Source organism: Engystomops pustulosus, chromosome 3 (genome assembly GCF_040894005.1).
Source record: "Engystomops pustulosus chromosome 3, aEngPut4.maternal, whole genome shotgun sequence".
In the NCBI taxonomy this organism is placed as follows: Eukaryota; Metazoa; Chordata; class Amphibia; order Anura; family Leptodactylidae; genus Engystomops; species Engystomops pustulosus.
Genome location: NC_092413.1, coordinates 18,484,042 through 18,509,832, shown reverse-complemented (window position 1 = coordinate 18,509,832; position 25,791 = coordinate 18,484,042). Strand labels below are relative to the sequence as shown.

The 25,791-nt window shown below is 42.0% G+C and overlaps 1 protein-coding gene across 8 annotated transcripts in view; it reads right to left on the bottom strand.

The window, feature by feature from the left end:
• Window positions 1-25,791, bottom strand: part of KCNH1 (potassium voltage-gated channel subfamily H member 1) — a 250,984-nt gene that overhangs the window by 63,122 nt on the left and 162,071 nt on the right. For all 8 annotated transcript variants that reach the window (XM_072140190.1, XM_072140192.1, XM_072140194.1 and 5 more), the window contains 2 exons: window positions 22,558-22,757; window positions 12,705-12,957 (listed from right to left, as the gene is read on the bottom strand). In XM_072140190.1, coding sequence (XP_071996291.1) covers window positions 12,705-12,957; window positions 22,558-22,757 — 453 coding nt within the window. The remainder of the gene's footprint in view (window positions 1-12,704; window positions 12,958-22,557; window positions 22,758-25,791) is intronic.

Sequence of the window (25,791 nt, the reverse complement as noted above, 5' to 3'; positions counted from 1 at the left end):
AACAAAGTTGGGAATTGGATTTTTATCTCCATTTCCAACTATGTTTAGATCTGCAACTGCCTGTATCTTACAAAACGGCATAAAAATATGATAATTTTTTTGATAATGAACACAGATAGAGTTGAATAAACTTTAATGGGTAACAACGCTGATGGTTCAAACCTGGAGCTGGAAGACCCCTCTAAGGGAAACCTACCATGAGGAAAGTATTAGAAATAGATGTGATGGTAGATTCCTCCTGCTGCCTCTGCCCTAATCTGTAATTTTATAATCCTAACTTGTTAAAAACTGTATTTTAATAATATGTAAAATAACTGCAGAGGCTACTGGGGCGGGGCGTAGCCTTAGCCCCCAGTGCCTGGCCAGGCTAGTACACGCCCCAGAAGCTTCTGCAGTCAATTTATATATTACTAAAATAAAGTTTTTTAAAAATTAGATCAGGTTCCCTGATTCTGAAATTACAGATTAGGGCAGAGGAAGCAGGAGGATTCTACCATAACATCTACTATATATACTCGAGTATAAGCCTAGTTTTTCAGCACAAAAAAATGTGCTGGAAATCCAAACTCGGCTTATACTCAATAAAAAAATATAGATTTTACCAGGTTTTTGTGGTAAAATTAGGGACCTCGGCTTATACTCGAGTCGGCTTATACTCGAGTATATACGATATTTTTAATGCCTTGTGGTAGGTTTTCTTTGACACGTGTAAAGCATCTCTATCACAGGCGGTGTTATTGGATATTTCAAAGAAACTGTAATTATTTCTGACCATTATGCCGTTATTTCCTAGATATTCCCATTTTAATCCATATGCTAATGAGACAGTTGGTGCACCCAAGGTGTATCCTCAGCCCCTGGACACTGCTTTTTCCTACCCCTTCTGCCCTTTGCTTCTTCTGCTTATTTGGCAGAGAGGGGGATGGTCCATACAGGAACAGCAGTGCGGTGGGTGCTGAGGACATCCCCTGATGCACCAACTGCCTCATTAGCATACGGATTTCAATAGGAATTTTTTAGAAACGGCATAACAGAAATAAAAATGGTAAACTAGGAATCACAGTGAATTTTAGTAAAACTTGGGGCGGTGGAAGACATGAGGGCTATTGGGGTGTTATCAGAAGAGGGCTAATGCTAAATAATTATTTGTGAGAAGATGAATTCTTGGAAATTGGAGGTTCTCCCGCTGAGAGCACTTTGGTCAATCATTAAAGCTGAGCGGTTGTGACGGTCACAAGCGATGGCATCGATTCGTAGGGATCACTACTGTTGATGTGATGGTAGCAGTCATCTGTCACCGCCACATCAAAAACACATTCACTTACAAAAAAATTGTGCATTTCCAATGTAAGAGATCATCCACTGCTCCTAAAGATCCATAAATTACTCGGGGTCTCGTCTGCGCCCGCGGAAATAAGCGCTTTAGAAATATTTGTTTGAACGTCTGACGATATTTGCTGACTGGAAGGCGAGTATGTAATGAGGCGAAATCACAAATAACATCCCAATCGGCGTTAACCCTCGCACCGACCACGGAGCGAGCAGATGGGGAAGACAGGATTTTCCATGTCAGCACAAATGACGCGTCTTTCAGCAGCCAGATTGTTGTTCTTCATGTCAGGGATGATGACAGCTCCGTGGTGACACATCTCAGGATCCATGGAGAATAATCCGGTTTGGAAGTAAATATCTGAGGTATCTCAGGAGGTTGATAGCACCAGGTAAAGCCTCGTGCACTGGTTCTAGTCCAAGATATTTGGGACCTTCAGGACCAGGCAGAATTTCAATATGTTAAAAGGGATTGTCCACTTTAAGCAAATAATTCATATTGCTTCTATAATGAAAAGTTGTACAATTTTCCAATATACACTGTATCAGTTCCTCGCTGTTTTCTAGATCTCTGCTTGCTGTCATTGTATAGATTCATTAGTTCCTGTGGATAAACACCAGTCCCTTATCATGTGATGTCACACAGGTACACGGCTCATTATATCCCTGGTCATGTGATGTAACACAGGTGCACGGCTCGTTATATCCCTGGTCATGTAATGTCACACAGGTGCACGAATCATTATATCCCTTGTCATGTAATGTCACATAGGTGCACGAATCATTATATCCCTTGTCATGCAATGTCACACAGGTGCACGGCTCGTTATATCTCTGGTCATGTGATGTTTCACAGGTGCACAGCCAGTTTCATCCCTTGTCATATGATGTCACACAGTTGCACGGCTTGATATATCCCTGGTCATGTGATGTCACACAGCTGCACGGCTCGTCATATCCCTGGTCATGTGATGTTTCACAGGTGCACGGCTCGTTATATCCCTGGTCATGTGATGTCACACAGTTGCACGGCTCGTTATATATCCCTGGTCATGTGATGTCACACAGTTGCACGGCTTGATATATCCCTGGTCATGTGATGTCACACAGGTGCACGGCTTGATATATCCCTGGTCATGTGATGTCACACAGGTGCACAGCTCGTTATATATATCCCTAGTCATGTAAATTCACTCAATTCTGACCCTCCCTTATAAATGATATATACACATGTATTAGTTGAGGTCTGTAAAACAGAAACTTGTTTATCAGGTCCATCCAGGAGGCGGGCGATGCCCAGTGTACAGTATCTATATTTATCCGCAGGCCATTATAGCCCTTGTATGTAAAGACGACTGATGTAACACAGAAAGCTGTGAGCCGCAGAACATAACACAGAGCCATCAGCACGGAGGACCACACTTATCACAGCGGGAATCACAGGCCAACGCCATCATTACCATCAAGTCATTTCCATAAAGCCGAGTCTCCGCATAGAGCAATGTACCCCCAGTGGCTATAACTAAGAGCGGCCGGCTCCCCCTCTGCCCCCGCATCTTACATCCAAGTCACATTTGCTTCACAAATGTGGTTTTTTAGAAGTCCCTTATTCAGATGAATGACCAGGTGTCCCCCAAATGCATGGAGTAAGTACTGAAGGCCATGCTTCTAAGGTTCGCAGATGAGACCCCGCCCAAAGTGAACCGATAGAAACCTCTAGCATTGATGCAGGATAGGGCATGACTTGTTGATCGGTGGGGGTCTGACTAATAGGACCTCCACAGAGGGGGTCCTTTTCTCTTGGTTCAATGAATCGGTAGGCTGAGCATGATCACTGCTGGTCCATTCATGGTCGGGACTTCCAAAACTAGCGTTTAATCCAAGACCCCTTATGATCAGCAAGATAGGTGTGACCTTTAGAATTTAAATCAACCCATTTAAAGTAGACAATCTGTAATGCCTCGCTGGATGGGTCATCACTAAGTTTAGCTGCAGTTAGTCCCGTAGTTAGACTTGTGACATCTTGCTGCCCAAATAGCAGAGCCAATCTGGCTCCTACTAGCCAGCCCTCCTACTACTGAACTAGGGCTGTGGTACTTTCCGAGTTTCTGATCCACAGCCAACCAATTCACCGCCTTGTGTGTACCTGCGGGTAGGACTATTTTACCCGCTGCTGTCTTGGACTGTGAGCTTTTGTTAAAGATTAGCTGAGACAGCTGAGACTTAAATCAGGGATGCTTTGAGCTCATCCAAGGAGGAGCAAGAACTTATAAAGAGCATTCAGTCCTCTCCCAATGTTAGACTGATGACAGAGACAAACCAACTGCTCCCCAGCCCCTCCCCTATTCACTGCGTAAGAGCTATAGCCGCCTTCTGATTTAATACTATAGCAGTCACTCAGAGCATAAGGTAGGAGCCCAATGCAGAGATCTCCTCGCACAACAGAGTGAGTACACACACAGTTAACCAAGTCCAGCTATAATCCTGGAATATAGATCAACTGAAAACTATGATAACACAGATGTCTGGGCCCACAGCTTTGTATGATCAGAACTGCCGACAGATTCACTTTAAGTCAACAGTATAGCCATGGCACTGGGCAGGGGGATGCCATTTAATTTACTGAAACTTGGAGTCAAAATAACCTCTTGGATACCATGGTCACATTTTACCATCAAAACTAAGAGAAACAGGCAAAATATTCAAATTGCTCACATCCACCAAACAAAAGTCTCCAATTTTATACATGTGTCTGCAAATCCTTTGAATAAGGGGTGATACATTGCAGTATTTCAATGCAGAGTCGGGAGGCTGCTGCTGCAGACAGTTATCTTTCAGGAGGAAAAAGAATATGTCTCAAATTTTTTTAAAAATTATTGACCAGTTTTCATTTTAAACAAAGACTCAAAAAAGCCAGTCCCTATAATAAATAATTTTTTGGGGAATTTTTTTCCCTACAATTGTGTGGTCTTTCCATTTTATTCCTGAGGCAGCTGTCGTTTTTCTTTGCTGCTGTCTTTATTATAGGAAACTTTGATGTGACAGTCCCCATGGCGCTGTATATATACCATAGTGCTTACTCGGCAGGATCTGCGCGCCACTTCAATGCGTTAATATAAAACCGCTCAGTTATTGACTTTTTTTTTTTGAGTTATGATGCGCAGCGAGAAGTGTTAAGGTCACAATAAGGTTGAAATGTGTCTATACTCAGAATTTATAATTGTACAAGGAAAAAAACAATGTTCACCATCATAACATTCCCATGTCACTGTATGTGTGTCTACTGAAATAAGGGGGTAGTACAATAATAGTCCATGCACAAATATGGACCCTATGACCTTTATATAAGATATGGGATAGGTGCCCGAGAGATGATGATCTAACTATTTGGACCCCCACCAATCACAAAATTGGGTTCTATCTTTCCCATTTAAAATGTGGACTCATCTTATCCAGTGAGGCTTCCATTCCATTGACTTGATTGCTGGGGGGTTGCCATATCTCCCTCTTCTCATCATTGGAGTATTTTGGGAAAATGCTTTCTTCAAAAGTAGCAGCACTGTTCTATCTTCACCTATTTACAAATACATCCCCCAAAACAGGTGGTTCTTGTGAAACTGCACCCCTGATCCTGCCCCCTACCTTGCTGCCTGAGGCAAGAGGCTCAACTCGCCTCTGCTGACAACAATGTAACAATACACTCCATAGTCACATGTAACTCTGAATTACATACTCCATTTATTTTGACTCTCATGGGAGAAAACGCATCCAGTGGTTCCAGTCTGCAACTTTGTATTCAAAGTACATATTGTGTAAAAGTAGCAGGATGTCACTTAGTGTCAGACTTGCAAGATGTAATTCACATGACCTTAACACCATGAGATACACTTATCATACACAGGGGCTAATAGCTCCAGTGTATGATGTGTTCCCGCAGCCCACCAGAGTCTCCGGCCCCCTGATAAATCCCAGTGGATTGCAACACTATGCCAGCAGGAAGTTTTACGGCCGGGCACAGAATTGTGCAATAGCCTGCATCCAAATGGCACCAACTATAACTAGTTCACAGATGCAGAGCTGAACGTGCCTCACGTCTGTTGTGTAACTCACTTGGCACGGAGGTGGTGTAAAGTGGGAAATAGGCGCAATTCCTGGCGGTGAGCCTATTTCAGGTCTTGTAGACCACATTTCAGGCATAAAAAACCCTGCTAAATTTGGCACTATGGGGCTTATTTACTAAGGGTTCTGCGGCCGCATTTCCATCGGGTTTCCCGACTTTTCGGGGATCGCGCAGGGGATTGTGTCGCAGGCGATTGGATTGTGTCGGGCGGGCGGTCAGACGATCCAATGGATTCGGACAACGCGCAGGATTTAACATTTAGAATTGTGTCGCAAGCCAAGCACTTACATGCACCGGGAACAAGAAGGTGAACTCCGGGGACCTGATCGGGGAACCCAAACATGCAGGATATCGGGCGCACGCTCATAGTGAATCGCGGCAGACTTCATCCTCGTCAGACATTCAGGATAGGGGAGCGCGCAGGGACCGGGTAAGTAAATGTGCCCCTATATGTCCAAAACACAATTTTTATGTGGCATTTCTAAGATTTAGATTTCAGGAGAAGATACCCTGCTCTGGCTTCACCAATATCACCAATAGATCCACTCTGGAAGCGCCAGGAGGTCACAGGACCTATGTTGGCCAATCTGGGGTCCCGAGTGCTGAGGAAATCACTGATTGATTGAAGTGGGTCCTGTGCCAGTCGGAAGTAGATACTGTAAGACTGCAAGGCTGTGGCACGATGTACAAATAGCAAAAACTTCTTTAACAGTTTATAATATTTTATGGGACAGAATCCGGGTGCATTGGACTTTATTACTGCATTAGGCTATATTCACACGACCATTGGGGACATATATACAGCTGCAAGCTTGCGGCCGTATATATGTACCCCATAGGCCAGCAATGGGAGCACGGGGCACATGTGTGGCATCGTACCACTCCAAACACAGGGAAGATAGGACATGTCCTATCCATCGCCATGCATCGCCATGGAGAGGGGTCACCACTCCTTCTCTCTATCTCGGCGAGCGTATGCCCACCGTCGTGTGAATGTAGTCTTAGTATATATTCTAGAGCACAGGCTGTTCTGTTATATTATTACATGACCTTTTCGGATTATGTGCAGATAGATATCTGTGGAAGTGACAACATTCCTAGAGTCTATCAGAGCAGAAACATAAAAACAAAACTGCGACAGAGCGGGACAAAAATACTTTCCATATGAAGCCGAAGAGAGCAATCAGACAAAATTAAATCAGCGGGAATGTTCTAGCGCTCAGCGACCGGACCACTGAGAAAGATAATAGCTGCCATTGTCACAGAAGATAAAATGGTTCGGAGGAAGATCTTCTCATTGCTGGGAGAATATCACATTGAACTATTATGTCCTGTAGACTCCAACAGGTGTTTCTATGGGAGCGGTAACGATTATATCTTACATTTCCACAAGCAACACATTCAGGGTCCTAAAGTCAATCCCATTACTATCAAAGTGGAAGAGCATTTCCCCCTAAAATCAAAAATCATCAGTAAATATAGATATTGGGTTAGTTTGTATCAGAAAACTTTAGTTCTGATAAGTCTAAGGCTACAAATTGTGTGTCCTTAGTGATAGCCTAACCTTTAATCATGTTTCATTTCTACCCTATAAAGGATCATTTAGAAAAACATAGCCTAGCCTGTTACCAAAGCCAAAGTGGATGGTGGCTTCTTCCCTGGAGGGAGAACTGGTACCAACAGTATTTCGAACAAGAATTATGGATTGTGAATGATGAAAATTATTTTGGAAGGAGAACTCCAGTTGGAAGTGATTTTACTTTCTCCTTTATTTGCATTAGAAGATGACTGTAATATCTAGGCCATGGCAATAGATGATTATAGTGTCTAGTCTGCATTAAGTGATGACTACAACACCAATAAATATAAGAAGATGACTATAACATCTCGCCTGCAGAGATAACGTTATTGTCTAGTCTGCATTAGAAGATGATTATAATGTCTTATCTTCTTAGGAGAGGACTATAATGTCTTATCTTCTTAGGAGAGGACTATAATGTCTTATCTCCTTAGGAGATGACTATAATGTATTATCTCCTTAGGTGATGACTATAATGTCTTATCTTCTTAGGAGAGGACTATAATGTCTTATCTTCTTAGGAGAGGACTATAATGTCTTATCTCCTTAGGAGATGACTATAATGTATTATCTCCTTAGGAGATGACTATAATGTCTTATCTTCTTAGGTGATGACTATAATGTCTTATCTTCTTAGGAGATGACTATAATGTCTTATCTTCTTAGGAGATGACTATAATGTCTTATCTTCTTATGTGATGACTATAATGTCTTATCTTCTTATGTGATGACTATAATGTCTTGTGCACATTAGGAGATGACTATAATGTCTTGTCTTCTTATGTGATGACTATAATGTCTTATCTTCTTATGTGATGACTATAATGTCTTGTGCACATTAGGAGATGACTATAATGTCTTGTCTTCTTATGTGATGACTATAATGTCTTGTCTTCTTAGGAGATGACTATAATGTCTTGTGCACATTAGGAGATGACTATAATGTCTTGTGCACATTAGGAGATGACTATAATGTCTTGTGCACATTAGGAGATGACTATAATGTCTTGTGCACATTAGGAGATGACTATAATGTCTTGTGCACATTAGGAGAGGACTGTAGCACCTAGTCCGCCCTAAAAGATGACTAATCTCTGCATCTGGACTGTTATCCTGCGACAAATATAGTAAAGTTTGTTACTATATGTGAGATGTGATTACGTATTTTCGGAGCCTTGAAGGGTGAGTGCCTTAATGTATCATAGCCATGATGCCGCCTCGCTCATTACGACAGACCTTGATTCTGAGATCCCTCGGCCGTCTACCACTTAGTACTGGACAGATTCCAGCTCCAGCATCTTATAAATCAGGTTCCTACAGAAAAAGTAGATTTGTTGGAAACCTGATGAGCTTTCGTACCAAGATCAATGTGGTTCAATCACGTTATCCCATCTACTCAGCAGATTGTCATTATGTGAGAGCACCTCAGTGCAGAAGATGCCACATGCGCTGGGTGTGATGGGCTTGTCCTTGACTCTTACTGTGGCGGATGGGAGATTAATGCTGAGCTGGCACCTGGGAGACGCCAGGATCCATATACTGTACTGGTTCTGATCAGGTTAGCACTACTGATCATCATGTGCACAGACCGTGAAGGTCAAAAAGCTGCAAACACCTTATCAACAGAGACAAGTCTTTGGGTCTAATTCCTAAAAAAAATACGGAAAACACAAAGTGGATGATGCGACCCCTAATAATATACATATAGGTGTAGTAAATGAAGGCTCTGGTCTGGGGTCTGATATTAAATTAGGTGTCTGATTTGGGATCTGAAATCAATATATGGGTCTGGTTTTAATATACGGTAGGTATCTGGTCTGGGTTTGGGTCTGAAGTCTTGAATTCAGCTTGTTTTGTAATTTAATATTTATACAAGGTTTGGGGTCTGATGTTAATAAAGCTGAACCAAACATATTTAACAATCTTGTGTGGAGACTGATATGATGTCGGGGTAGGATGTCCATATAGAGGTCTGGCCTGGAGTCTGATTAAGGTTCGACACAATGGGGGTCATTTACTAAGGGCCCGATTTGCGTTTTCCCGACGTGTTCCCCCGAATATTTCCAATTTGCGCCGATTTCCCCTGAATTGCCCCGGGATTTTGGCGCACACGATCGGATTGTGGTGCATCGGCGCTGGCATGCACGCGACGGAAATCGCGGGGCGTGGCCAAACGAAAACCCGACGGATTCGGAAAAACCGCCGCAAAAAAAAAAAAAATCTGTCGCGGAGCTTGCACTTACCTTCACTCAGCCCGGCTCGGTGAACTCCAGTGTGTTCCGATGCTTTTCAGCGCAGCAGCGCCACCTGGTGGACGGCGGAGGGACTACCTTAATAAATCTCGGACGGACCCGGAATCCAGTGCAGAGAACGTGCCGCTGGATCGCGAATGGACCGGGTAAGTAAATCTGCCCCAATGAGCGACATACAGTATACAAATAATGTTAGCACAAATAATATCTGGTGGGGGTTATTTAAAGGGGTTGTCCACTTTCAACAAATGATTGATAAGGTTTGTGTGAAGAAAAGTTATACAATTTTCAATATATTTTCTGTATGTATTCTTCATTGTTAACTTGATCTCTTCTTGCTGTCATTGAACAGTTTTTATTGATAACTTCCAGTGGATAAATACTGGTTCCTGGTCATGTGATATCACACAGGTGCACGGCTCGTTATATATCCCTGATCATGTGATGTCACACAGGTGCACGGCTCATTATATCCCTGATCATGTGATGTCACACAGGTGCACGGCTCATTATATATCCCTGGTCATGTAATGTCACACAGGTGCGCGGCTCATTATATCCCTGGTCATGTGATGTCACACAGGTGCACGGCTCGTTATATCCCTGGCCATGTGATGTCACACAGGTGCGCGGCTCATTATATCCCTGGTCATGTAATGTCACACAGGTGCGCGGCTCGTTATATCCCTGGTCATGTGATGTCACACAGGTGCACGGCTTGTCATATCCCTGGTCATGTGATGTCACACAGGTGCACAGCTCATTATATCCCTGGTCATGTGATGTCACACAGGTGCACGGCTCATTATATCCCTGGTCATGTGATGTCACACAGGTGCACAGCTTTTTATATCCCTGGTCATGTGATGTCACACATGTGCATGGCTCACTATATCCCTGGTCATCTGATGTCACACAGGGGTAGTGAATTGTGTGTTATAAAGAGCTGTGCACCTGTGTGACATCACATGACCATGGATGAAAACGGTGAAGACTTGATGCAGAAAGTATATTGGAAAATTGTACAACTTTTCATTTCACACACAAAATCAATTACTTGCTGAAAGTGGACAACCCCTTTAAGCACTGCAAATAAAAATTCTGGCATCAACAATTTCAAAAATAGTTGTTATTGAATAAGAGCCTGGGCCCAGCGGGGGATCCTCTGATGCTCCGGTGGGCCAGTCCCTCTCTGAGTAGACTGTAATGTGATGAGAAGGGTTAGAATAATACAATAATAAGACAGGAGTGTGAGACTATTGTGTATGACCATGGGAAATATATTATGGGTGAGGTCTATAAATCCTTGTCCAAAAAAATCGCCACCTATAAACCACTATGTGAAAATAGAAAAGCCAAATCTAAACTGCAGCCATAGGACTAGGCGGCTTATGTGTGAGTAATGGCGGCCGCACACGCTGTGATGAATACGTCCATGCTGAGCACTTGCCCTGTTATTGACCATCCCGCTAGTTTTTCCCGGCACTGGGAATTACATTAAGGAACAGGAATGTAAAGCCTGATTTACAACAGGGAGATAACAACCGACAAGCCGTATCCATCTTCTTCTCCACATATATAGGTTGCGGGTTGGCATGGTGACCCACAAGGAGTTAAGAGATATATACAGCTACAGATATATGATGATGGATGGACCTGGAAATGATGACTCAGATATATATGATTCATTGCATTTACATCTACAAAGGTAGTGGGAAAAAATGTAGTATAACTTGTCATTTATCCAGTTATTTCTTTGCTCTTCTTAGGCATGGGAGCAGTCCTCTCCCTGGCCGATAGACACCCATGTATCACTCTGCATACAGATATGGTCTCCAAGAACTGGGTTGTACCATCCACTGGACTCCTGCTCTATAACATGCTGCCTGCAGATAGGACACTATGTACAATCTGCTCAGCTCCTCCTGCTCTATAACATGCTGCCTGCAGCTAGAACACTATGTACAATCTGCTCAGCTCCTCCTGCTCTATAACATGCTGCCTGCAGATAGGACACTATGTACAATCTGCTCAGCTCCTCCTGCTCTATAATATGCTGTCTGCAGATAGGACACTATGTACAATCTGCTCAGCTCCTCCTGCTCTATAACATGCTGCCTGCAGCTAGAACACTATGTACAATCTTCTCAGCTCCTCCTGCTCTATAACATGCTGCCTGCAGATAGGACACTATGTACAATCTGCTCAGCTCCTCCTGCTCTATAACATGCTGCCTGCAGATAGGACACTATGTACAATCTGCTCAGCTCCTCCTGCTCTATAACATGCTGCCTGCAGATAGGACACTATGTACAATCTGCTCAACTTCTTCTGCTCTATAACATTCTGCCTGCAGTCAGGACACTATGCACATTGTGCTCAGCCCCTCCTGCTCTATAACAAGCTGCCTGCAGATAGGACACTGGGGCACATTTACTTACCCGGTCCTGTCGCGATCCAGCGGCGCGTTCTCCGTCGAGGATTCGGGTCTTCCGGCGGTTCACTAAGGTAGTGCATCCGATGTCCACCAGGTGTCGCTGCTGCACTGAAGTCCACCGGAGTTCACCATCCTATCCTGTGTGCAGGTAAGCGTTTTTTAAATTCTGCAGTTTTTCCGAAGGCCACACCCCTCCGATTTCCGTCGCATGCATGCCGGCGACGGTGCGCCACAACCCGATTGCGCGCTAAAAACCCGGGGCAATTCGGCGCAAGCCTGCAGCTAGGACACTATGTACAATCTACTCTGCTCCTCCTGTTCTTTAACATGCTCCCTGCAGATAGGACACTACGTACAATATTCTCAACTTCTTCTGCTCTATAACATTCTGCCTGCAGTCAGGACACTATGTACATTGTGCTCAATTCATCCCGCTCTATAACTTGCTGCCTGCAGATAGGACACTATATAGAATCTGCTCAGCTCCTCCTGCTCTAAAACATGCTGCCTGCAGATAGGACACTATGTACAATCTGCTCAGCTCCTCCTGCTCTATAACATGCAGATAGATTGTTTTTTAATAGCTATGACATATGCTTAGGTTAGTCCATCAAAATTTGTTCTGATGGTTACTGAATGCAGACTTCAGTGCTTCTGCAGGATTGTTTAGTCAGTCCCAGCACATACACATGGCTGTGGATATATCTGGTACTGCAGCTCATTGCCACCGTTCTTCCCATGTATTGGTTGATGAGAATCTCAGCCATGGAGTTATGAGTGCCCGCCCTAAAGTTTGGCCATCAATAGTACATTTTTGGTCGCACTTTTTCTGACTTGTTATATGTAGTGACAACACAATCTTCAATTAGCCTTGTCCTCATTATGGGAGGAAAGGTGCATTCAGGACTCCAACATACTAAGATTTTCGATAAATTCACAGTAATTCAGTAAAACGGGGCAGTGGCGGTGCACATATTACAAACTCACCCAAGATAGCCACAACTTCATCATCCTGGATAACCTCCAGAGAGCCAGACACCACAAAGCACAGGGTGTCTATACTCTCCCCTGCGTGGTAGATCAGATCCCCCGGGGCACAGTGCACAGTCTGGAACTCCATGGCCAGAGCCCTCAGGCACCCGTCACTAGCTAGTCGAAATGCCGGGTGCTCCTTGAACACTTTGCGGTTCAGGTGGACACAAATATCAGCTCGCATGTCTTTAGGGCAAATCTGAAGAACCTAAAAAACAAAAACAACAAAAAACCTAAGAAAAACATAGTAAAACACATCACTATCTCTATTGTATGACTTCCATTACACCATAAAAGAACTTTGTTATAGCAGTTTTCCCCTCTGTAGGCTATACCTCCAATCCCCTGGTGTGACGTGGAGGAGAATAAGCTCGATCAACTTTCTCTCTGTCACTTAGAAGCCTCAGAAGGATCATATAAAGATTTATTGGCTTGTATTGATAGGGATAAAGCACTTGGGGTGAGATAGAATCTTGCACCATAGCTGCAGCAACCTCTGTCTATAATTTTGTCTTTCCAACAGCTTCTGTCTATGCCTGCATCTCTCCTAACTCAGTTAGTAGTGGCAACAAAATCATATAGGACATTATAGAGATGTACTGAAGTGTACTGATGTGAATAAAGCACTTATGGTGAGATAGAAACTTGTAGCTTAGCTGCAGCAGCCTCTGTCTATTGTTTTGACTTTCCAACAGCTTCTGTCTATGCCTGCGTCTCTCCTAACTCAGTTAATAGTGGAATCAAAATCATACAGGACATTATAGAGATGTACTGAACTGTACTGATGGGAATAAAACACTTGGGGTGAGATAGAAATTCAGCTGCAACAGCCTGTGTCTCTCATAATTCGCTCAGAAGCTTTAGCAGAATCATATAGGACATAATAGAGATGTACTGAACTTAATGATAGGAAGAAAGCACTTGTGGTGACATAGCAATTAACTACTCAGCTGCAGCAGCTTCTGTCTGTAACTGTGTCTTTCCAACAGCTTCTGTCTATGCCTGCATCTCTCCTACCTCAGTTAGCAGCATCAGCAGAATCATATAGGACATTATAGAGATGTATTGAACTGTACTGATGAGACTAAAACACTTGTGGTGAGATAGAAACTTACTTTTTAGTAAGTGAAGCACTTGGGGTGAAATAGAACACTATTACTTTGCTGGTGTAAAATCTGCCTCTCTTAACTCACTTAGAAGCATCAGTAGAATCATATAGTACATCAAAGAGAAGTACAGATGGGAATAAACCACTTGGGGTGAGATAGAAACTTACTATTAGCTGCAGCAGCTTCCATTTTTGCCTATGATCCTCCTAACTTACTTAGTAGAACCAGAAGCATCATATAAGACATTATAGGAAAGAATCGAACTGTACTGATTTTAGTAAAGCACTGGGGGTGAGATAGAAACCTACTATGTCTGTGCATGTTTTTCTCCTCTCTCACTGCTCCCTCCTCCCCCCTCCCTGTAGAATTTTGTAAATTCCAGTTGTTCTTGCAAAATAGATTTAGCAGAGATTTAAGAATGAATTTAAAAGTAACAAATAAATGCACACAATAGAATATTTGAAAAATCCCTGTAGCCATGATGAGATTTCCTTGGCAGACACATTGTAACGACACAGAGGTAAGGAGAACTTTCCAGCCTTCAGGTCACAGGAGGCGCTCATGTACTTTCTTCACTTTACCAAAACTTTGTTCTCATCTTCAGAGAAGCCGCGGGGCTCAGAAGCGGAGAATATACAATGAATGGTTTATATCAGGGTTATACAATGTTATTACCCCCGTCCTCTCGGAAGGTTTTATAGTCAGGTAATGGGGAGAGACATCTGTGTTTCATGGTTTGCTTCAATGTTTCAGTGATTTATATTATTATTATATTTATGGAGACATTGCTGGTGATATAATAGGGAGGATTGTTACAATTCTCAAAGCATAGGGATATATTCCAGATTATAGGGTCTAATAGCAAACATAGGGGTGCAAGTTTTGGTCTAAACATGACAATCATAGGTAACCCAGGTTTAAATGGTGTTTTCTGCTATAAATAATACGTAAGACAGGTCCATACATCCAAAAGGGAGAGCACTGTATACATGTACTACAACTTTTCAACACACTTTATTCTCTAAATGTGTGTATACGGTGTATATATCATGTATGGTGTGTACATAGTGTATGTGTGTATAAATGGTGTATGGTATGTATATAGTGTATGTGTGTATAAATGGTGTATGGTATGTATATAGTGTATGTGTGTGTATATGGTGTATGGTATGTATATAGTGTATGTGTGTATATATGGTGTATGGTGTGTATACAGTATATGGTGTATTATGTGTGTATATTATATGTGTGTATATATGGTGTCTATAGAGTGTATGTGTGTATATATGGTGTACCGTGTGTATATAGTATATGTATGTATATATGGTGTATGGTGTGTATACAGTATATGGTGTATTATGTGTGTATATTATATGTGTGTATATATGGTGTCTATAGAGTGTATGTGTGTATATATGGTGTCTATAGAGTGTATGTGTGTATATATGGTGTACGGTGTGTATATAGTGTATGTCTGTATGTAAAGTGTATATACAGTATAGGGGTTATTTATCAGGTCACACCAGTGGCGTAGAAGCCCTGAAATAATTGCAAATGCTAGCTTATTCATCTGGATACATCAAGAGGCTCGAGCCAGGGATATCATATGATAAATTACCACCTATGTGTGTATATATGATAAATAAACATGTGTGCATATGCTATATGTCTCCTACATTATGTGTGTATATGGCATGTATACATGTGTATACATACTGTATACATGCATTTATATGGTGTGTATACACTGTATGTAGAATAATATGATGTATATATTAAGCAAAAAATGAAACAGAGAACTAGGTAATTTCAACCGTCAACATGTCGGCAATACACTAATACACAGAAGATAATGATCTGAAGGCTCCTCAATCATCATTTATTCATCCATCATTCACATTATATCATAAGAATATGCAAAATATGGCTTGTGCACATATGGGCAGAAATTCACCCATGCATTTCAAGTGCTATACAGGGGTCTTAATCATGGCTGCCATGTCACCAATAACAGTGTTGTATAGTGCGTGAAAGACGTTGAGGAGCCTTCTGTGTGAGTGCCGAATCATTATCTTCTGTGCACTCATGATGTATATATGCTATATGTGTGTATTTTGATGTGTATATACTTTATGTGTGTATAATATGTGCATATACTGTATGGGGGATATTTATCATGAAGTTTCTGAGGTAAAATTGTTCTAGTTGCCCATGGAAACCAATCAGAGCTCAGCTTTAATTTTATAAACAGCAGTGGGAAAATGAAAGCTGAGCTCTGATTGGTTTCCATGGGCAACTAGAACAGGTCTGCTCTAAGAGACTTATGATAAATCTCCCCCTATGTGTGTATAAGATGTGTATATATTGTATGTGTGTATAAGATGCGCATATACTGTATGTGGTATAATATGCGCATATACTGTAAGTGTGTATAATATGTGCACATACTGTAAGTATAAGTGTATAAGATGTGCATATACTGTAAGTGTGTATAAGATGTGTAGACACTGTTTGTGTGTATAATATGTGTATATACTGTATGTGTGTATAAGATGTGTAGACACTGTATGTGTGTATAATATGTGTATATACTGTATGTGTGTATAATATGTGTATATACTGTATGTGTGTATAAGATGTGCATATACTGTATGTGTGTATAAGATGTGTATATACTGTATGTGTGTATAAGATGTGTATATACAGTACTGTAAGTGTGTATAAGATGTGTATATACTGTAAGTGTGTATAAGATGTGTAGACACTGGGGCAGATTTACTTACCTGGTCCGTTCGCGATCCAGCGGCGCGTTCTCTGCGCTGGATTCGGGTCCGGCAGGGATTCATCAAGGCAGTTCCTCCGACGTCCACCAGGTGGCGCTGCTGCGCTGAAGTTCCCTGAAATGCACTGAAGTTCACGATCCTACCCTGGATGAAGGTGAGTGCAAGCTCTGCGACACAATTTCCTTTTTTAAATGCGGCGGTTTTTCCGAATCCGTCGGGTTTTCGTTCGGCCACGCCCCCCGATTTCCGTCGCGTGCATGCCGGTGCGCCACAATCCAATCGCGTGCGCCAAAATCCCGGGGCAATTCAGGTACAATCGGCGCAAATCGGAAATAGGCAACAAAACACATGGAGCGTGTTGCTCACTCACGTGAACCTTGCTGAGCCGCAGGAAACACTAGTGTAGTCCGGTGCACGAATCCAAAGGACTTGTCGGAACGTCCCAACGTAGTGGAGAAAACGAAAATGAAGGTGAGGATCGGCACTCCAGGCTGTCTAAAACATGGTACTTCTTTATTCAAAATTCCTTAAAATCCATAAAGAGGTCATAGTGCATAGTCCATAGACCTACGCGTTTCGAACATTAACATTAGTTCTTACTCATGGTCTGAGCAAATCGGAAATATTCGGGTAACACGTCGGGAAAACGCGAATCGGGCCCTTAGTAAATGACCCCCACTGTATGTGTGTATAATATGTGTATATACTGTATGTGTGTATAAGATGTGCATATACTGTATGTGGTATAATATGTGTATATAATACTGTATGTGGTATAATATGTGTATATACAGTACTGTAAGTGTGTATAAGATGTACATATACTGTAAGTGTGTATAAGATGTGTATATACTGTATGTATAAGATGTGTATATACTGTAAGTGTGTATAATATGTGTATATACTGTATGTGTGTATAAGATGTGTATATACTGTAAGTGTTTATAAAATGTGCATATACTGTATGTGTGTATAAGATGTGCATATACGTATAAGTGTGTATAAGATTTGGTCCTTTCTGGTCCTAGCAATTGCTTACTGTGTTTCTCCTTTTGGGCTATACCTTTTACTTTATTTGATGAAATAAAGGAATAGGTCTAAACTGCATATTTTCTGCTATTACTACTGATAATTATACGTAGTCCATGCCATTGGTTATCTCCTCAGTCTTACTCTGTTTATGATCTATGCAACCTTTAAGAATAGGGGTGAGGACTGCCCTATAGTCATAATAAGCCGGGTTCCAGGTATCAGGTATCGGGTGTGTGGCGTTGTTTGAAATTTGTGGCCAGAGGGAACTTTCATAAATATTTAAAGAAGGACGAGTCACAACTCTCCTGCTACAGCTCCTCCTGTTCAGAAGAGCTCAGACATGTAAACATAAATCCATGGAGAGTTTGCAGAGAGCAAGTAAAGTAGTGGTGCTGAATCACATGGGAGACTTAAGTAAAACAGTGGCCAACCCTGATAAAGATGCCAAAATGGTACCAAACTGAATCTTGGCTCGGACGCTTGAACATCAAGTGATAACTGGTGTTGGTCCATCTGGATCTTGTTGATGAGACTTCCTGCATCAGAAGAGCATGAATGGTCCTCATAAGGTACCCATGTGCATATAGGTAACGGGTGGATTAGGACTGCCATGGACCCTGGGCTGTATGAATATTTTAGCCCCTACAAGTCTGGAATCACTCCCTACATCTGGTACTGGAATCAGCTTCTTTGGGAATGGAGGATGTGTCCCTTTTGCTGCTTTCACTCTGCAGTTTCAGGACTTTTGGAGGCTCCAGGCTACCACCCAAACATCCGTCTATTATATAACTGATAGACTGTATATGTTGTGGTCCATATAAAGGTTCTACTTCTATCAATATAACAGAAGCATTATAAGACACAAATGTTTTTCACAGAATATTTACTTTTACAGGAGACCATCATCCCGATGAACGATCCATCCATTAGAGTTGAGCGGCCAATTCCCAGAGTCACTCTCAGTAATACACTTATCCCAGGGGCTGGAACTAATGTACTTATTAAAGCCTTAATCAATACACTCCCCTTCCCCGGAGAGGACATATCATTGACTGTGTAATGTGACCCTCCGGATAATACAATGTCGGATTCCTGGAAGAGGCGGGATCCTGTGAAGAGCGTTGGAGACGTCGATCATCTTTCCGAGAGGGAGAGCAGGAAACCTGAGGGTGATTTACTGAAACGTTTGTATTATTTCCCATCCAAGATGTAAACTCATTATTCAAGTCAGCGGCGGTGACGGCCTCCGGTGTACAACCTATCCGCGTCCGCTGTGATTCTTACAAAACAAGCAGCAATTTGATGCATTAAGTGGTTTATGTAAATGAGCACAGCTTGTCATAAAAAATGGAGACGGCCCGCTGCGGGCCAACGCTGGCGGCAACAAACACGAGCTCCGAACATCACCCGCCGGCCGCACTCACTCATCTTACAATATATACTCAAAATGTAAAATATATTCTTCAAAATCTTTATTTCAGGGAATGTCAAAAGTTCTCAAGTCCAGGGACACATATGATCTAAAAATATTTGGCCTTCGAGGCGAGTTGTAACATCACATGTATCTATTACACAACATCTTTATTCATTTATTGATACATTTGATTATTAGGTGCACTCAGGGGGTGGCTATGAAGTTCATTGCACCCACCGTTTCACCTTCAAGTCTCTCCAAAATCAGACTTGATTGTGAGTGCCCGATCCCCCTATGAAAAGGTGCACTCCGGATTGTGAGTAAAGGAATCTGCATGGTAATGGTGTTCTACATTCATGTCCTAGAATGGAGGAGAACTGGAAGGGAAAATATGCGGACACATGTACAGGAGAGCACATGTGAATGTGGCAGGTAGGGATGAGCAGAATAATCAAGGTTCAGGTTCTGTGCTGGTTCTGGTTCGGGTAGTGAACCCGTAAGCTTATCCCCTCCGTTAACAGGTGACGATTAGTGAGTAATGATCTTAGGGAAAATGGTGCGCCATAACATTGAACCTTAACTTGTACTTTAGCAAGACCTCAATATTGCAAGTTTGGGTCCGCTCATCCCTAGTGGCAGTACAGTGAGTGTGGCTGGCATTGGGGCCCTAGAAGAAAAGTGGACCAAGCATATGTTGATCTATGTAAGTTATGACCACTGGTCCCTTTATCAAACTAAAGTATATCTTTTGCCACTTACTTTAGTTCTTAAAGCAATCCTGCCTCTTTTTTTTTTTTTTCCCCTTTATTACTGGGATTGGGTGTGGGGGGGTAGATATTGATTAATTCATCAGTACAAAGCAGAAATATGCATGTCAAAGTCAACTGGATGGAATAAGAATGTATATGAGTGCTGAAGAATTATGATCATATGTACTGTATTACATTGGAATTTAGAACTATGCATCGTATGTTTTTTTTAGGTGAAGCTTAAAACATTCCATCCAACATTTTTACTTCTATTTGTACCCTTTGATGTCTTTGTTGAAGTTTGTATTTGTAAAAAAGAAAAATCTAATAAATTAAGCTTTAAAAAAAAAATAAAAAAGCAATCCTGCCTCCAGGAATGTAATTTTTAGCAGGTGACAGGTTCAAATTGCCTGTGCTATGCTGCTTTGTTAGCATTCTACATCATTTCAGTTTATTATATATTTATTATATTGCCTTATATACGTTTATTTCACATTACCTGGCTCCCTGCCAACAGCATGTGGTGAGTCACTGGTGAGGCGAAGCTGCAGCCTGTGTCAGTCTCCTCTCCTCCACACTAACCGGAGGATGATGTGCAGTAGAGGAGAAATGTATGAGGAGACATAGGCTGCAGCTGCCCCACTCAAGGAACTAACCACTTGCTGCTGGCAGGGAGCCATGTAATGTGAAATAAACTTATATGAAGCACTGAAATGATTCAGAATGCTGAGAAATGCATTTTTAAAATCAGCATAGAATAGACTATAAGAACCAGCTAAAAATTATATTCCCGGTGATAGGTTTGTTTTAAGAGCTAAACTAATTCTGTTGTGTCCTTACAATGTATGGCACAGATGTATCTCACTGTATTCTTATACAGTGGCGTACGTCGCCTGGGGACCCCATCCTCCCCCTTAAGTGCGGGGTTAGGAGTTTACAATGTCAGCTTCCTCATAGGGACAGTGACATCACCTGTGTCCTCCCTCCTGCTTAGTGACGTATCCGCTCAACAGCTGGGGCTCTTGGATGCAATACATTGCATCTACTTCCCATAGGATATGTCGCTCAGCAGGAGGGTGCGGGATGGGAATGGAATAGTTTGACAGATCTTTCCGTCCTACCTTTTTCAGCGGATGTGTCATATGCTGGTATATGTCAAAGGGTATTGTGATAAATAGGACCTACCTGACTAGTGTTACCTAACACAGCACGTGTCTTAGCTTCAAAGGATTTCTGCAGCCGAATTGTCTCTGAAGACATGAGCTGATTTTCCATTCCAATTTTCAAACAGACAAAGAGCTAATAAACTCATAAAACCAACAGATGGAATAGGAGTTATGGCCCATCGCGGCCCTACATTTTTGGATCTGTTATCTTCAGGAGATCACAGTGGTCCAATTCTCAGGGCCACAGCAAATGGGTCAGCTTTTGTATCAATTCGATCCAGGGATTCACCCGGATCCAATGATACCAGAACCATGAAGCTATGGCTTCTGACCTGCTGGGGTGAGCTATAAAAAACAGGGGAAGAAGAAAGATCTTCTACCAATTTCTACTATGTGACTCTCTCTGAGCCAAGAAAAACTAGATGTCATGGAAATATTTGGAGCCAGAATATGGTAGAAATAGGTGGAAAACACAGGAAAGGGAACATATAATATAAAGATAAAAGTGTGTTGTATATAACATATTACAATTCGTTTTATGAGCTATTCCAGGTAAAGACCCTTTCTCCCAACTTCAAATCCTACTGGAGTTATCCTAGACCACGTTTCAACTAATTTCCTAAGTTACTTAAAGAGAACCTGTCAGGTAGATTTGGGAACCTAAACTAACTACAGGTCCGTATGAGATCTGACCATGGGTAACATTGGACTCCTATCTGAAAATCCCAGTGCCAGAACCTCCTCTCACGCTGTAAAGATGGGATAATACATCAGCTTCACTGCACAGGCGTCTGGAGCTCCAGACGAAGGTAAATATATATATGTTTTTTTTTTTGCGACAACGTAGAAAATTCATACAGCGCTATTTGGGACATTAATCCAACAGTGCATAAGGACCTGTGGGTGGCTTAGTCTCCCAAATCGCCAAATCTATGGATTCCTTTAAATGTATGTATGAAACTGGACAAAACTCGAAATGGGAAAATGTTAGTAAATGCACCTTTAAAGGGAACCTGTCATAAGAAATTGACCTAATAAACTACTACCAGTTTGTTGAGCAGCTTCTAGATGATGTTTCTTTCATGACCCAGTGCGGTGGCATCATCCAGAAAATCAATTTGGAAGCGAGATGTAAACTGCTTTTATGAAGTCAAGGAGGTGGAGAGTTTAACACTGAAGTCAAGCTCTCTCTTTCTCAGAATGCCCCCATCACTGTAATTGATACTCCTTCTTTTCTCCCAGGACATCATTGATTAGATCTCCTCAGGTCCGACACATGATGTCAAACACAGAGGAGGAGGTGTTCATATGCAGAGAGAGCTTGACTTCAGTGTTAAACTCTCCGCCTCCCTGACGTTATAAAACCAATTTACATCTCACTTCAAATTTGATTTTCTTGATGATGCCACCAAGCTGGGGAATAAAAGAAACATGATCTGGAAGGTGTTCAGCTGCTTCATAACATACTGCTCATAGTTTATTAGGGGAATTTCTGATGACAGGTTCCCTTTAACACACATATTATTGAAAAAGGACTAAAAAACATCATCCTTACCTTTTCAGTATCGATACCTCGGGACATAGACCAGGTAGACACGATATAATCCATGACTCGCTCACTCAAACCTTTGGGCACTTGGTAAAGTTTAAGAAAGTCTCTCACACTATTGAGCATCTCATGGTAGCGGTTCGTGTTGGCGTACATTTGCTGGAAGATTGTTGTCACGTTACCAAAAATGGTTGCATATAGAAGCGCTGAAAGAAGGAGAAAAATTGGTTTTGTTCAAATTTTTTATGTATTCATTTCTATTGGTTTCATTTTGTAAATTTTATTTTTTATGTGACCATCAGGATTTCAAGAGACTTTAAAAATACCAAAGATGACAACATTTTGAATAGTTTCTACACCTTCAATTGTTAGTGGCAAATAATCTTACCCAAGTTTAGGTTAAACATTTGAAGTTAGAACACTTTTTCTTTATCTCTCTCTCCTTTTCTCTCTTTAGTTGACTCCTCCCCCAAGTCACTCCATAGAGATCTATGGGAAGTGTGTAACCTGATCCATCTATAAACTAACAAGCCGTCTCTACATAGACTTATTGGGGTAGCATGTTACCTGATTCGGCAATAAAATAATAATCTCTTGTCCCTCAATTGACTAATATGGGAAGCGTGTAACCTGATCCATCAATAAACTAACAACCCGTCTCCACATAGAGTTGCAGCATGTAACCTGATTCGTCAATAAAATAATAATTTCTAATATGGGCAGCACTTAACCTGATCCATCAATAAACTAACAAGCCGTCTCTACATAGACTTATTGGGGCAGCATGTTACCTGATTTGTCAATAAAATAATAATCTCTTGTCCCTTCATAGACTTACATGGGTAGCATTTAACATGATCCATCAATAAACTAACAATTTGTCTAGTCTCCCCATAGACCTGCAAGGGAAGAATGTAATTTGGTCCTTCAGTTAACTAACAAACTGTCTAGTCTCTCCATAGACTTATATGGGAAGCATGTAACCTGATCCTTCTGTAACTTATTATTCTACTTTCTACCTTTCAAGATTTTGCCTGAATCCAAAGGGAGTAAATAGTTAATTAAGGAGAGGAGGCTGAAAAGTAGAAAAAGAGGCATGTTACCCTGATAAAAATATACCAGAAAGTTTTTTTGTATTCATTTGTTCTATTGATTTATGCAATTTTTTTCAACTATACTGACTATATAACATATATTCTTCAAATTTATGTCATCCTGCGGTGCAGTTATCAATGTAAATGTATAAGATGTACTGTAACTGTACTGTAATACATGAAAGGAACATTCCCCACATTATAACTGCAGACTCCAGGCATAACCAATTTTTTCACATAATGAAACTGATCCAATTTTTTTCTCAAAATGTAATGAATTGAAGAAATAAAACCGATTAAATGAGTTATTCCTAAAATTACCTTCTACCTCAATCAAATCATTTTATTCAAGTACAAGTACAGAAATAAGTGGGTCTAGAACATGTTATGAAATAGACATTATGAATCCCCATATAATAGCAGGTTTTAGGGGCGAGCTTAAAGGGGGTGTCTTGTTTAGGAAAGCGATTTTCATATGCATTTAGTAAATAGAGGAGGCTCCTCTGTTCAGGAGTAGAGAATATTTACAGAGTCTCCCATTCTGGAGGATGTATTAAACAAACAACTAAGTGATTTAATTGAAAACTGTGTAATGCTTCAATTATCCTGTGGGAGTGCACTGCATCACTGTGTGTGGGTGGGGAAATCAGGACTCTCATTGTCAATCGCTGTGTGGGGGTGGGGTATTTAGGACTCTCATTGTCAATCACTGTGTGTGGGTGGGGTATTTAGGACTCTCATTGTCAATCACTGTGTGTGGGTGGGGTAATCAGGACTCTCACTGTCAATTACTGTGTGTGGGCGAACTAATCAGGACTCTCATGGTCAATCGCTGTGTGTGAGCGGGGTAATCGTGACTCTCTCTGCCAATCACTGTCTGTGGGTGGGGTAATCAGGACTATCCCTGTCAATCACTGTGTGTGAACTGGAAATCAGGACAATCACTTTCAATCACTGTGTGTGGGCAGAGTAATCTCGACTCTCGTTGTCAATCACTATGTGTGGGCGGGATAATCGGGACTCTCACTGCCAATCACAGTGTGTGGGTGGGGTAATCAGGACTATCCCTGCCAATCACTGTGTGTGAACTGGTAATCAGGACTCTCACTGTCAATCACTGTGTGTGGGCAGAGTAATCAGGACTCTCATTGTCAATCACTGTGTGTGGGCAGAGTAATCAGGACTCTCACTGTCAATCACTGTGTGTGTGTGTAGGTGGGGTAATCAGGACTCTCACTGTCAATCACTGTGTGTGGGCAGAGTAATCAGGACTCTCACTGTCAATCACTGTGTGTGGGTGGGGTAATCAAGACTCTCACTGTCAATCACTGTGTGTGTGTGTGTGGGTGGGGTAATCAGGACTCTCACTGTCAATCACTGTGTGTGTGTGTAGGTGGGGTAATCAGGACTCTCACTGTCAATCACTGTGTGTGGGAGGGGTAATCAGGACTCTCACTGTCAATCACTGTGTGTGGGCAGAGTAATCAGGACTCTCACTGTCAATCACTGTGTGTGGGTGGGGTAATCAGGACTCTCACTGTCAATCACTGTGTGTGTGTGTGTGGGAGGGGTAATCAGGACTCTCACTGTCAATCACTGTGTGTGTGTGTAGGTGGGGTAATCAGGACTCTCACTGTCAATCACTGTGTGTGGGAGGGGTAATCAGGACTCTCACTGTCAATCACTGTGTGTGGGTGGGGTATTTAGGACTCTCATTGTCAATCACTGTGTGTGGGTGGGGTAATCAGGACTCTCATTGTAAATCACTGTGTGTGGGTGGAGTAATCAGGACTCTCACTGTCAATTACTGTGTGTGGGCGAACTAATCAGGACTCTCATGGTCAATCGCTGTGTATGAGCGGGGTAATCGTGACTCTCTCTGCCAATCACTGTCTGTGGGTGGGGTAATCAGGACTATCCCTGTCAATCACTGTGTGTGAACTGGAAATCAGGACAATCACTTTCAATCACTGTGTGTGGGCAGAGTAATCTCGACTCTCGTTGTCAATCACTATGTGTGGGCGGGATAATCGGGACTCTCACTGCCAATCACAGTGTGTGGGTGGGGTAATCAGGACTATCCCTGCCAATCACTGTGTGTGAACTGGTAATCAGGACTCTCACTGTCAATCACTGTGTGTGGGCA